Consider the following 15913-nt stretch of genomic DNA (forward strand, 5'->3'; position numbering starts at 1 on the left):
ATTTGTAAAGAACCCTAGATTTTTCGTTGCCTGCGTGATAAGAAGCCTCTGTTCCGTGAGCGAACTGTTCTGTTTTTCGTCTAAGGCAAAAGCCTTCCGTCCTTTTTGATGAATGACAGAACGTGGGTTCTGTTTCTCTTAAGGCTTGGAGCCTTTTATTTTTAATAGCTCCCCCCCCCCCCCCTTATTTTATTTATTTATTTTTAACTTAACTAATAATTAATGATACCCACTTTTAATAATTAATAATATTAAAATTAGTAATATTTTCCTAATTGTATATCCAAATATATATATATATATATATAACTATAGGCAAGATAAATAATAATAATAATAATAATAATTTAATTCTATAATTAGCGTGTCTCGAAACTTTTATAAATTTGAGGAGTGTTACAAATAGACTGCACTAAATGGAGGCATAGCCAATGCGATCACAAATGGAGCTGCAGGCACTGCCATTTAATTGCATTCCAAACCATGTTAGTTGGCTTTTTCGCTCTTAAGGACTCTGCTTCATTCTTGAATCCGCAGGACAAGTTACAATGCGGAAGAAGGATCTCCATCATGACCCTGATCCACTTGCCAATTTTTCGTTACCATATTCGCCAAATTCATATTTCTCGTACACTTCAAGTAAGAGCTCCCTGCACGGCACAACAGCCCCGAGCTTTATGCAAGCAAGGAAAGCTCCAGAAAGTTTACGGTGAAGACTATAAGCTTCCTCAGGTGGCGGTGTCAGCCTGTGCCTCAGCATTGTAGCGCCTAGATTTGAAATGCTTTGGGTAATATTGTTAGCTCGAAAATCATAGCCTCCAAGCTTTGAAAATGGCAACCCCACAACAAAACCTGCCTGGACATGCGTCTCCATCATTATTTCAGATTCTTCTCCTGTGAGGAAACCAAGCCTCTGAGACAACTTTATTATAGCTCCCCGGTCATTGTTTGCGCAAGCAAAAACCTGGTTTAGCGATCAATCAGTATCTCATATTAAACAATATAGGAATATAGAAGTGTCTCAGGTCAAAAGATTCAATGTCAATCATGCATACAACCTAAAAAAGTAAGCTAAAATCGCAACGGATCTCAGGTTTGCAGTTCGCCAGAGATGATTATGCTTTAACTAGAGAAAGGTACTGGTACCGTATGACAATAAAGGAATGCTTCAGATAAAATCTTTTAAGAAACTTGGCCAAAAATGCAAGCTTCAAATGCCACTAAACAACAGTTCAGATAACGGACAAGACCACTACGACAAATTGACCACCAGTTTATATGTAGATTTGATAGTTCCAAAGTGGGCAAAAGCATATAATTTGTCATTTAGCTGAGCCATATAATTATTTCAAACTTCCCTTTGAGCTAGGTCTAGTGAAAAAATACTATAACTTGCATACAGAAGAATAATAAACTCCAGCGCAATTCAAGTAAGCAAAGACATCTTACCATTCTCAAATAATCATCCACAAAAGGTTTGGGGTAGTCCCGAGCTGCTCCAAAGTCAATGAGATTGATTATTCTTTCAGACTCATCATACAGGAAATTGCTCCAATTAGGATCGGTCTGCTCTAAACAAGTCAATGTTAGGGAAAAGAAAAAGGACAGCTTCTAAATTTCAGTATAATTGTAGTTATAAAAAGAACTTAGTATAATCGTAACAGTGAGCGAAGATAATTATAATTACACAAACCATTGAGAAAGAAAAGCTTAAATTATTGAGGGAAAGTTTCCCAGTGTGCTTCTAAAGCTTGCAGTTGAATGGGAACTATGTGGGTTGAGATAGGGGGTAATGTGAGGCTATGCTGCTCGGACTGTCAAAATTGCCTCCGGTTGAGTGTCCGATCCTCCAAAAATGCACATACTTTTGGAGGATCCGACACCTAACCGGCAGCATTTTTTAAGAGTCCGAGCAACATAGATGTGAGGCCATGCATGGCCTTGCACCCTGGCTCAGTGGGTTGCTCTCTCAGCACCATTGTTTACTGTAGCATGGCATGATTATATTTGTCAAGTAATGTACAATGAGGAAGAAATCATAACCAGGGAGTAATACGAAAAACATCAAGCCCGTGCAGGGCCTACAGGGACTTCTCCATTCTCTCAGCAACCTTTCTTACCGAAGAATGGAAGGATTATATCACTTGACGGAATATACAACAAGGAAATTGAACCCTTAGATCTTATGTAGTACTAACAGGATAGAAATATTGTATAGAAATTAACAATTTACCTGCATGAAACGAAAAACAAACAACTCCATCAGAGTAAGCTCGAGCAATTTCCTTCCGACGTAGTTTCGAGTCTCTTGATCCAGTAACGCCACCTTGTCAATTGGAATTCCTACAAAAATATTCATAGCAGTTATCAATTACAAAAATCAACTTCAAATAATCCCAACGAACCTGACGCCAAATACATCAGCTGATGAAAGGAACCAACCGTAACATTAAATTTTTGGTGTTTTCAAATGTTGGAAATGGCTAGATTTAAAGCAGTTACCAGGGACAAGTTCTGAAGTCAGTACTCGTTTACTTGACAAATCATCTATGACCACTGGAACATAAAATCCCTTCGCGCCAGATAATAGAATGCCAAATCTTTTTTGGCTCTTCGCTTCCAGCTCATAGTCGCATTCACGAAAGAGTTCTTCTTTGGCCACCTGAGGTTGAAGAATAAAACACATCTATTTCATTAAAGTTGCACCATAAAGCAAGGAGCCATGATCATTGTCAAATAAGTGTCTCTGGAGCAACGAGGGTGCTGTTTCCCAAATGTGAACTGGAAACCAAATTGCACTTCGAACGGTGAATTTCATCAAGAGAAGTAGCATTGTACGAGAAAGTACCTCCACTTTAAGCTACTTAACAGTATAACCTAAAGGGGAAGGGAAGGTGAATTTTCACTACCCTTAGTTAGCTTCATCAGCTACCTTTAGTTGTTAATTGGACAAGAAAGGGAAATGAAAGTCAGTCACTTCTTCTCCATCAACTTTCAGACTGGTCTTGAGCTGAAATGGAATGGTAATATCTCGCTTTAATTTTGATTCCCATACTTATACTTCATAACCAAACAAGTCAAATAGATGTTACCATTCTCTTAAACTTCCACTCTATCCTCCTCTTTCAACTCAAGTGAACAATAAGTTAAACTCTAAGAACTGCAGGTGACATGTCAAACGCAAGAATTTCTACTGATAAACAGATAAATTTACCTTCAAAACATTTTCAAGGTCCAGCTCATTAAGGCGACTAGAACCACAGAAATAGGTCAATTAGCTTACACTTCTTCTATATTGTAAGAACCACGGGTGAAATATCAAATACAGGGATTGGTATGTAAATACACGAATAAGTTTACCTTCATAGCATTTTCAAGGTACAGCCCTTCTGGTATTAGATTTGTGTAACCTAATAGAAGTTTCACATTATCAATATCACTCTCAATGCTATCAGCAACACCTGGGTACTGTATTTTCATAGCAACATCCATGCCGTCCTTTGTGACAGCCCGATGGACCTGGAAATTGTTTAGAAGTAGTAAGTATGTGACTAAATCTGCAAATAACTAGGCAAAATCTTAGATAACTAAACATTTTGTATAAAGAATACAACCTTCAAGCAAAAGCATCAAATACCATTCTCTTTTATGCAATGAAACGGCCATTCATTTATTGAGAATGCAATACTGCCAGATCATGAATTTGTTAGTGTTATGTAAATACGGCTTCCCTAAGTCCTCAGAGCTTTGGACAAAGGATTCGGGAGTCCATGCTTTTATGTCTAAGAAATTTCATGTTGGCAAAAGAAGAAGCTAACAGTGTTCAATTGATTCTAAATAGTAAATAAAACAAATTAAAGTATCTTTCCTTGGTGGGTATAAGAACCGTACACATTAAAAAATGCAATATCAACAACTATACCTCAAATCCCAAACTAATTGGGACGGTTGTATGAATGCTCTATATCAATTACCCTCTTTAAGCATTAAAACAGTTCCTTGTTTTTTCATCAAAATGAGAGTGGTAACTCCAAAATATTTCATTTATTTACTGGCAGTGTCATTTATCCTATTATTACTTTGCCTACTCTAATTTTTAGCCGAGGGTCTCCGGAAACAACCTTTCTACCTTCATAGGGTAAGGGTAAGGTCTGCATACATATTACCCTTCCTAGACCCCAATTGTGGGACTATACTGGGTATGTTGTTGTTGTTGTTCAATAATGTCTTAGATAAACAGGTCTAATCTCAATGGTACAAATGAGATGTGTGAGTTTGGAAGATTTGGTCACTCATACAAATAGAAATCCAACACTTTCAAGATAACAACAAACTTTTCCCTTATATCGAGAAAGCTAGAAGTAGACATAGCACTTTAAGATGTTCTCACAAAAATAAAAATATTGCTGAAACTGGATCTTATGGATTTTAAGGATTTAAAAGCAAAGTTAAAACTGATTATATTATTTAGTATATTATAAAACTTAATTGCAATTAAACTAGACAAAGACTAAGTTAACACAAAAATACTCGACTGTTGCTAATCCTAGACTGAAGAAACACAACGAGTTTACCAGTATTTTTCTAAATGAATTGTATGGGGGACATATCGAGGAGGGGGGGAAACATTATGAGGATAATGGGGGCATTTCGTACTAGCAAGATGATAGTAAGCAGTGTTTGCAGTATAAAGTAGCTCGAAGCGCAACTAAGAAACAAGAGAACAAAATGGTGGTTTAGTTAAAACTAGATCACCTGTCCAATACTTGCTGCTGCCATCGGTTCATAATCGAAACTCTTCAACTTCGATGACCAATCTTGACCTAATTCACTGCCCAACACTTGATTAAGCTGACTCCTCGGCATAACATCTGCACCTTGACGGACAACATCCAAAGCAGCTAAGATCTACAAGCATATGAGAGAATTCATACCAAAAGCAAACAAAGTTGATAAAAATCAATGGGTGGAAATCCACAACCTCGTCAAAAGTGGATAGATCCCTTGCATAGGGTAAGTAAAACAGAAAAAGAAAAAGACAGAGGGTTTTTCTCACTTTACACTAAATTGTAACTCTAACAACATTAAACTTTATATTCTCTTTTACTTTTGAGAGGATAATGTTAAAATTCTCCCTCCCAACCATGACCACTACCCTCCCCCCCCCCCCAAAAAAAAAAAAAAAAAGGAAAGAGAGAAAGGACATTTTGAAAGAAAATTAAACTCACATCAAACTAACTCTCAAATTTTACCACTTTGGTACCCACTGGCATCTTATTTTCCTCACCAGTTCACAAAATAATGATTATGAGTTAACATAGTAGGATAGGTAAATGTAATTTTTATAAATACAGGGGTGTTATAAAATAAAGACTGTAAAGTAAGTATAGAGAGAAACTGATATATTATTCGAATTCAAACTGATGTACATAATGAACTAAAATCTCTTCTATTTATAGAAGAAAGGAAGCTGCTGTGTAAGCTGCTACTATACCAGATATGGATAATCTTCTACCTAGGGTAATGTTTATCCATAACCGGGTACCGAAGTGATAAGCTTCTTCAGGAAACTTATTTCCAATAGAGTACTAAATAGATAAACATATTTACGGTGGAGTCCCATATGGATAAGCTTCTTCAAGAAGATTATTTACAATGGAGTACTAAATGAACATCCATACTATAATATATTTATAACACTCCCCCTTGGATGTTCATTAAAAGATAATGTGTCTCATTAAAACCTTACTAGGAAAAACCACGTGGGAAAAATCCTAGTGAAGGAAAAAGAGTACACATATTTAGTAATACGCATTGCTAGGTGCCTCATTAAAAACCTTATAAGGAAAACTCCATGGGAAAAAACCTTAGTAAGGGAAAAAGAGTGCATCGCGTATTTTACTCCCCCTGATGAAAACCTTATTTCAAATATTTGAGTCTCCGCATTTCAATCTTGTATACCATCTTCTCAAAAGTTGAAGTTGGCAAAGATTTAGTGAATAAATCTGCTAGATTATCACTTGAACGGATTTGTTGCACATCAATGTCACCACTTTTCTGAAGATCGTGTGTGTAGAATAATTCTGGTGAAATGTTCTTCGTTCTATCTCCTTTTATAAATCCTCCCTTTAATAGTGCTATGCATGAAACATTGTCTCCGTATAATATTGTGGGTCTTTTATCACATTCCAACCCACATGTTTCTCGAATGAATCACTGATCTCAATCATATGCACTACCTGCTTGCCGGTTTGAAATTGAGCTTTATGGGTATCGGATAAATAACCTGTATCTGCATTACCAATACGATCTGCACCACTTTTGTTAGCATTAGCAAGATAAATAAGTGTACCATCTACATCGAGATAGAGTATTTCAGGACCAAGGAGCTCCTCATCCTCTTCTAGAGGTTGGAACTGATCCTTATTCACTTCAAATGATTGAATATCCATTGGTGTACTTAATGGGTACACTTTGTCCATGTAAAAGTATTTTTAAGACCCTCTAGGAGCTCTTCCGGAGTTCCAATAAGATTTATGTCACCAACATAAACAGAAAGTGTAACAAATTTTGATGACATTTTCTTTATAAAAATACATGGACAAATAACATAATTTATGTAACTTTCTTTCAGCAAATATTTACTGAGGCGATTATACCACACGCGCACAGATTGCTTTAAACCGTACAAAGATCTTTATAATTTGATCGAGTACATTTCTCAAGACTTTGAATTATATGCTTCGGGCATTTTCAATCCTTCAAGGATCTTCATATAGATTTAGCCAAATAAGTCATATAGGTTAAGACTTGTATCTAAATGGTATGACATCTTCAAGTGTCTGAACTGCTAGTCCGATCCTCACAATCTTTTACAATATTGTGCACTATATTGTATTAAATATATCGTCGACGATCATTTTGTGTCAGTTCCGAAGCGACATAACTTGTGGAGATCTCATCACTTTCTTTATTTTCAGGTACCTGAACTTTTTCGAGAGTTTCATGAAATGTTATGTCTTGGGCTCTTCTAGAGCTTATTTCCTCCTCATTTTGATCATTAGCTCCTACTATTTTTCAAGGATTGTTACCTTTGGAACCGATTGGTCTACCACGCTTCATGCGTACAGTAGACTCTATCCTTTAGGGACTTTAATTTTAATAGGAGGATTTGCAGCTGAAATATGATATTTAATTTTGGATCAGCAAATGCTTCTGGCATTCGACTTGAATTATCTTCTAAGTGAGGATCATGATAATTCGATTCATATAGCATATTTTTCAACTGTTTATTCCATCCCTCAAATGTTAGAAAAACTAACATATATCCCCAATCATCTTTGGGAAAGATATCTTTGTGTATTATGGTAGAGAAATTAATCATATACCACACAACAAAAGATAGTAAAAATATTTGGTTTCTGATCCTAAACCAATTGTGAAGGGAGGACTTATCATATATTGTTGATCCGATGCATACAAGTGTTGCTATATGCAATTTAGAAAATCTTACATGAAGCTTTGTTCTCATAAGCAATGATTTAGCCATTAATAGGAGGTATTCAATGCTAAACCAGCTTGGATATAAACCAGCATTATCAAGATGAACTGTCTTGATTTCATAATCTGAAAATTATGCTCTTAATCGAGAAAAGCAATTCCAAATGCCAAACTGCAGGTTGACAATAATTACACATGTAACCATCTCATATATGCACCTATAAGTGGTTCACATGATAGGTGAACGGGCCCATGTTCACCTTTTATATATTTCAGAATCAGGGATCTTAGTCCCAACATTAGCTGGTATAATCAATTCATTATGAGAACAAGCAACACATGAGAATTCCTGAAGAATCTTCTAGTTCTTTAGTATATGCTTATCTGAATTCTCAAATAGCTCATTTAAAAATGGCAAATGAAAACTTCAAGTTTATCATGTCATGTGCTATCTCTTAATAAACTTCTGGTTTACTATGACGTAAACTTTTGCATTAGTAAACTTCTGGTTTACTCTGATACATGATATAGTACAAAATTGAAGAATAAGACGGGTAACTTCTCACATACATATTATTTTACCCCTTATGATTGTGGAATCATGAAGATTTTTAATCTTCCAATCATTTGTAGTCTCAATATGATAGTCATTTTTATTAGTAAACTTCAGGTTTACTACAACATATGTTTTGACCATAATCATATAATATGAATGACATATTTGTATATAAACTCTTCGAGAGCCATTATTTATTATCCACAATTTAATATTTATAGACACTACTGGTGTCATATGTCTTCTAGACAAACAGTTAGCTCTTCAGGAGTTGTTGATATATTTTGTACTATCAAATATTGCTCAGACACTTCTGGTATCATGCGAGAAATTCTTAATAAAATGAACATTATAAAGACATTATAAATTTATAAATGTAAGAAATTAAAAATTTCAGTATTTTTACCACCAACTTTGTGATAAATATCTCCTTCAGGGAGAAACGCCATTAACATCTGAATATTTTATATCAAAGTGGCAACCACATAATCATTACATCCTTCAGGGAAAGATACATGAGTTGTTATTTCCTTCGAGGAACTCGATAACTAACCATAAAATATTAATGTGGTTGTAGTACAAAGCATTCTACAAGAATGCTTTTTGCCTTAGAATGATATTTAATAAAATTATTCAAGATATTTTACGTACAACGGGTACGTGCGGTAATGATCTTTATGCCACAAAAACAAAATTTATATCCTTTGTTATTCTACCTCTTCAGGAGGTGAGTTGTGGTATTTCTTCATTCACTCCAGGGAATGAAAATGTGCTTCAAAAATAACTTTGAATAGCTTATTATTTTGTTTAAGCACAGAAAGACACAGTTTCATAATATTTTCCTGCTTCAGGAGAAAATTTCAATTGTGTTACTTCTTCAGGAGCAAATTTAAAATACGAAATATTGAGTATATATTCCTTCAATCATATTACCTCTTCTGGAGGTGAATTGTAATATATTCACATCAAAAACGTGTTCCTATTTACGCCCTTTATTAATATTGTCACATTTACTTCAGGAATGGGCTAATATTTATCAAAAGTTCTCATCCTTCAGGGAACGGAACATAATTATTTGAACGTGCATTAATCACACCAAATCGTGTGATGTCTTAGAAGCTCTTTTACGATAATGCTACTTCAGGAGCAAATCGAGGCATGAATGTACTATAGAGAATATTTCTCTAGTTTATCTTCAATTGTAACCACAGAAAGCCTAAATTATCACTTCTAGTGGCCATAGGCACATACCACTTCTGCTGGTTAACAAAAATTTAGTTACAACGAGATATGCGAAACATAACCACTTCTGGTGATTGTATATTTCTTGCAAACTCTGCTGGAGTATAAGTGGATCTAACAATGTCATTCACTTTATAGTTTCCTATGCAATATTACTCTTTCTGGAGTAAAATTAAAATCTTAATTCGAAAACGAGTAAAGTGAAAAACGAAACATAAAGATATACAAATTATAGTGTTATAAAATTCATAAAATGCTCCAGAATCTCGTCCAATGATTATGGCTCACTTACTAGGTTCCTAAGTACCTTTTTATTTTATTTTAATGGCAGTAGCACACATAGCAAGTAAAACGCATAACTTATCTTTGATGGTGTCTGCTAGACCCATCATATCAAGATGAATTTCAGCATCAAGCACCCAAGACACGTAGCTTTTGCCCGATATATCCAATACTACAAATTCACGTTTAGAAAGATTTGGCATTATTTACAAAAAGAAAGTTCGTACCTTTGATACTTTCAAAGTATTTGCTCGAGATGGCAGAGTCTTGTGCTGATAACGTGTTATAAAATAAAGACTGTAAAGTAAAGACAAGTATAGAGAGAAACTGATATATTATTCGAATTCAAACTGATGTACATAATGAACTGAAATCTCTTCTATTTATAGAAGAAAGGAAGCTGTTGTGTAAGCTGCTGTGTAAGCTGCTGTGTGCTGCTGCGCAAGCTGCTGATGTACATAATGAACTGAAATCTCTTCTATTTATAGAAGAAAGGAAGCTGCTGTGTAAGCTGCTACGCAAGCTGCTGTGTAAGCTGCTACGCAAGCTGCTGTGTAAGCTGCTACGCAAGCTGCTGTGTAAGCTGCTACTGCAAGCTGCTGTGTAAGCTGCTACTGCAAGCTGCTGTGTAAGCTGCTGTGTAAGCTGCTACGCAAGCTGCTGTGTAAGCTGCTACGCAAGCTGCTGTGTAAGCTGCTACTGCAAGCTGCTGTGTAAGCTGCTACTGCAAGCTGCTGTGAATAATCTTCTACCTAGGGTAATGTTTGTCCATAACCGGGTACCGAAGTGATAAGCTTCTTCAGGAAGCTTATTTCCAATAGAGTACTAAATAGATAAACATATTTACGGTGGAGTCCCATATGGATAAGCTTCTTCAAGAAGATTATTTACAACGGAGTACTAAATGAACATCCATAATATAATATATTTATAACAAGGGGAAGGCTCTCTGATAATTATAATCAAAACAAAGTAGCTTTACTGGTTCCTATTGTGCGTCCGTTTGCAGACCAGGAGACACCAAAAATCTATTTGACCTAAATGGCATTACGTGCAAGACATATTCTGGAAGGCATGCCATTTGATGAAGTATCACCTAATAGTTCATACTCTCCTATATGCAAGATCAAATCAAATTGTTAGCTAAATTTTGCTTTTTGGTGTAAAGAAGTTTATGAAAATGATACTGAATCCATTTTAGATATCATAGGTTCCCTACTGGAATAGGCTAGGGCCATTATTTGGGCCTCTATCTTTGCTTATGATATCTGGCATCCCTTTGTACATTCTTCTCTGCACTATCTTATTGCTCTGTTATAATATAGTAGCTTTTATCAAAAAAGGTTAGTCCATACTCTCCTTTAACCAATAACTGCAATTCCTAAACACCAGTTGTCTATTAAAATGAAACTGGCACAATTATAAATACATTGGCCCATTCAGAAGAACTGTAAACAAGTTACAAGGCAAGCAAACAAATGGTATGTTCAAAGCTAAATCCTTCTACCAGGTCTTAATGAAAAGGACGCGTTAAGCTTTAACATAAAATAATTTGGATTATGAACGTAGCAATGGAAATTCTTTCTTTCTTTCTTTCTTTCTTTCTTTAAGGACATGAAATCTAATTTACTATATGAAAAGCTTGTGCAAAAGACGATGACTCTATAAAAGTTGGTGCTATATGTGCAATTGAAGCCTCAGGGGGTTCTCCAATGAGGAGGATAGACAGAAATGGAAGGAACAAAGTGGATGCCTATACACTGTCAAGTCATAATACAGTTTTTTTTTTGGGGTGATAAGGAGATTAATCAAGTCATATTACAGATTGCTAAGAGAAAAAAGCAACAGATAAGGTCATGGCCATGGAAACAAATATGGAGGTCTGAAACTCCACGTAAAGTATCTTGTTTTACATGGTTAATTGCTAAAGAGGTAGCCTTAACCCAGGATAATTTGAAAAAAAAGAGGATTCATACTTTGCAGTAGGTGTTACCTGTGTGGAACAAAGGCAGAAACCATAAGTCGTCATTTTTTTTTTCACTGTCCGGTTACTGATCAGATTTGGCAGCTGTTTTGGAACTGTTTGGGTATTAAATGGACCATGCCTGGTAATACGGCTGGTTTTTCTTAAGTTGGAGCACTGTTGGTACAAACAGGACTACGAAAAAGAGTTGGAACACAATACCAGCCCGCATCTGGTGGACTGTTTGGAAAGAAAGGAATAAGAGGTGTTATGAGGTAGCTACAGTTCCACTTTAAAGATCAAAGCTAACTTATATTCTTGTTTTACTTTTAGTGTAGATTGGAACTTGTAAATGAAGGTGACTCTGTTTTAGAGCTTTTAGAATCCCTACATGTTAGGAAGGTCCGACTTTTGCTTTATACTTTTACTATGTTGTGTAGATTTCCAGCATAATTTTTGTCCTGCTTTTATTAAACTGTACCATTTCCAGAAAAAAAAAGCTGGAATTTCATATACGGGCGAAGGAAGAGCAGAGCAAGCATAAATATTTGTTCTGGAGCACTTTGGACAATCAGGTATCACCATAAGAGACTAATACTTGAGCTCTTCAGGGCAAAGAGAATGAATTCATTCAATATCAAGAATATCTAGCTTCTTTTTCTTTGTATATATTTGGAGGAGATTAAGATGTTCAACTGTATAGGTAATTGGACTAGTCTCTTGGAAATTAACAGTCTTGTATGGTACTCACTTGAGTACATATTGTACATAGAACTGGTGACCTTTTGTCAATAAAAGTTTAATTATCAAAAAGAACTACTCCCTCCAAATAAATATGATCATATAATTTTCACATCTTCCAAGAATTTAAATTTAAATATATTTAACAATTCAAATTAATATTTTGATGTGATGTTTACACTATCCGATCAACTTTTTAACTATTACTTTAGTAGTTTCTTCTAATAAACAAGTATAATAAATAAATCAAATTAAAATTTCAAAATCCATCTGCATTTAAAACTATGACATGCCAAAATGCAATGGGGGGAGTACAAGGAAAGGGAAAATAACTCCCAAGGCGTATTTTGGAACTCAAAATATTTACCGGAGCTGGAACCACAGATTCATCTTGGATGCTTAACATCTGCCCCAATTTTAAAGCTGCTCCACGCATTCTACATAATGCAAGAGCGAGACGTTCTGCATTTTTCTCAGATAGATAGGGGGATAGAGCCGATTGTTTCCCTAGCAAGTTTGGTGTACCAAAAACAAGCCTCTTGGCAGATTCTTGAAGTGTACCCCAAGCAAGACCAGCTCCAAGGCCCGCAAACCTTCAAAAAATTAAAGTTAAGTTCAAGCGAAGAGTCCAAGTCATGTGAAAAGAGAAAGTGATGTTCATGATAAGAGCAACTTCTGGTGCATCTTGGTTCTTTACATGCAAAAGGTTAATTAAAGCAGATAATTGCTAACGAAAACAAAAAGCCTGAAATATCCAGCCAAGTTCAAAATTTTGATATACAAGAGAGAGTGGTCATTCAACCTAGCTCTGTGGACGCATATTTTTCCAGTCCATTAAGAGCTAGGAATTGAGGCATAGTTCTTAATTCTTCCTTTAAGAAACAAACCTTCAATAACTTAATATGATAACAATGCATGAGACTCACTGATTTGCCTGCACATAATGCACCAGGAGGAGTACAACCTCTTAGGCCCTCAAATCTATACCAAGTCATTAGCATAAGTCCCCAATGAAGCAAAGATCTCTAAAAGCCTTAACTTTGGAATGGGGCCTCAAGTTTCCAGCTCAAAAAAGGAAAGAGGAAACCACTGGAGTAATAGATTGAATAAATAAAAGACAAAAGATCTTTTAAAGCGTATGCTCTATATTCTTCCAAAGATCTAGCATTAGAAAGACTTGGAAAGCCTACAAATATTAATGCAGTAGCAGTAAGCAAAATCTTTTCTCTGTGATTTAGTTCCCAAGAAAGAAAAAGGCTACACCTATGATGAAACATTCTTGCATATACTCTGACAAGTTACACATGCAATTGTCTGAAAATCCTGGCTAATATAGCATACCTCAATTCTAGCTTATAAATTAGTCTGGAATCGACAACAAACAACAAAGTAAACATCCAAGCACACCAACACAAGGGAAACTAGCAAGTAGCAACAAGTAACCATTTATGAGACTGTTCAATACATATGAGAAGTATTGAATAATAGTAACTGATTTAAAATGTCCACGACTTCCCTTAATGGGTATGAGTGTAGTTGACACGGCGATGTAACCAAGGATACCAGGAAGTAACTCATGGACAGGGGTGGATGTAGGCTTTAAGATATGAGTTTGGCATAACCTGTATATGTGTTAAGAAAGCTACTAAATATGTTTAAAAATTAACCTCAACACCCAATTACTAGCAGTTGAGGTCGTTGTCCTAGAATCTAGAACCTATAAAGTTCAAATCCTGGATTCACCTCCACCAAAGAGAACATAACAAGCAGCAAGAGATTGTATATAATTACCCAAGAGCTCTAGAAAAAGAAGTGGACGGCACTTTCCTCTCCCGAGGCTTCCTCTGCCTCTTGATAACCAGCTCCGGAGTGGCAGGCCCAACAGCTTCAGCAGCGTTGCTTTCAGAAGAGAGTGATGAATCTTTCTGAGGATCACCCTCGATGGATGTCCCAACAGCAGTTTGAGACGGAGACTGTACTACATTTTCATGAAATTCAGCCGCAGCAACTTCGTCCGGCGGTAAATCGCGTTCAATTTGGGGCACAACCTCTGACTCGGAAGTGAACGTACTAGAACTAGAGGGGCTAGTTTCTCATCCCCAAAGTAAACAACGCTTTGTTTATTCGAATCAGGATGTACAGCGGAATTTCCACCGATCTCCTTGTCGATTTGTCGAACCTTGCCCTTGGTGAGTCCGGTTAAGTCGGTGGCGGAGAGAAGAGTCTTCTTAATTAACGATTGCAAGTTGTTGTGGCGTAGTTGGCGGTTGACAGCCTCTTTGGCAACCAAAGATAGCCCATCTGCCAGCCTCGCTATGTCTTTCAGGTATGCCATTTAGAACCATAGATGTATTTAACTCTTTCGTTTTATTAGACTGAAGAAACTGAGGACCAAACTAGCGAAAGAGGCGGGCCGTGAAACAGTGAACGTATATGTACCAACATGGGTGGTGACGGGAAAAAGAAAAGGAGAATAGAATTTCAGTCGTGCGGCCATATAACGGTTAACGATTGTGCAGTGGATGCCACAAATCAGGCCATACCTAACCCGCCGCCACCGCAAACTGAAAATAAAAAGGTCGTTTGGACACAAACACAAAAGGTGTAGTGATTTTATTTTCTTGTTCGAAGTTCCAACATATTTGCTTTTGTTTCCATCCTTAAGTAAGCTCAATTTTAAGATTAAATATGTATATAATGCACACTTATATATAAATATATATTTTATTTTCGAGAGAGGCTAAAAATATATATTTTTTCTATTTTAATTGAGTTATTATTTATTAGACGAAATAAAATCTGCTATAAGAAAATACTATGAAAAAATTGTATTTTCTGGTCACTATAATTTTTGTGTGAGTTAGTGAAAGTTTTATGATTTTTGTATGAGAAAACAAAAGTTATATGACTTTACTGACAAATAGTTATATGACCATTTGTGAAATTTATCGGAAGAAGTGCAACTACATTTCACTTGTTCACTTGTTCATCTTAAAAGAAAATTCAACTTTTTCACCAATTTTTTTTAAACACACACCATTTTACAAATAATTTTACTTTTTGCCAAAACAAATTCTGTAAATTTTAAGCAGCCTAACTATGACTAGTAATGAATTTGGTAAAGCTATTAGAGTAAATGTTTTAAACCCTTGGATTAGCCAGTCCTTTGCCTTTATCACCTTCTCTTATTAAATATAACAACTAACTTTGCATAACCACTAGTTTTTTGTGGAATAGATCTATCTTTTTGGACACTAAATTCATGCAAGCTGGTTATCAACATAGTAAGTATTAGAGCTTGAAGTAATTTAGTTTATATACTAAACTCAAGAGAAACAGATGTTAATAACAAAATTTGTTAAAACAGAGCCTAACAAACACATTAAGAAGACACTAGCCTGATAGGGAAACTATAGTATAAAAATTACTACTCTAATTATTTAGCTCAAATTATTACCTTGCTAAACCCCCAAGGCTAGCGGAATATTGAAGAATGTTTCATTACCTCAATTCTCAAGTTGGCCACTTTAGGGGTGGCTCAAGGGGAGGTTAGTAAAGTATTTGTTTTAGGACCCAAAAAGTATTAATATGGAATATAGAATAATATTTCGCTTAGACAATATTGGAGT

The 15913-nt window shown here is 35.7% G+C and overlaps 1 protein-coding gene across 1 annotated transcript; it reads right to left on the minus strand.

Annotated features, from left to right (window-relative positions):
* Window positions 1–328: 328 nt before the first annotated feature.
* Window positions 329–14903, minus strand: LOC107772611 (protein ABC transporter 1, mitochondrial). Its single transcript, XM_075243785.1, is given in 9 exon segments — window positions 329–964; window positions 1450–1566; window positions 2234–2343; window positions 2503–2662; window positions 3361–3519; window positions 4756–4908; window positions 12652–12877; window positions 14076–14373; window positions 14376–14903. Coding segments are annotated over 9 exon segments (1863 nt in total). The 5' UTR covers window positions 14620–14903; the 3' UTR covers window positions 329–568.
* Window positions 14904–15913: the final 1010 nt, after the last annotated feature.

The sequence above is a fragment of the Nicotiana tabacum genome, chromosome 22, assembly GCF_000715075.1.
Source record: "Nicotiana tabacum cultivar K326 chromosome 22, ASM71507v2, whole genome shotgun sequence".
Classification (NCBI taxonomy): domain Eukaryota; kingdom Viridiplantae; phylum Streptophyta; class Magnoliopsida; order Solanales; family Solanaceae; genus Nicotiana; species Nicotiana tabacum.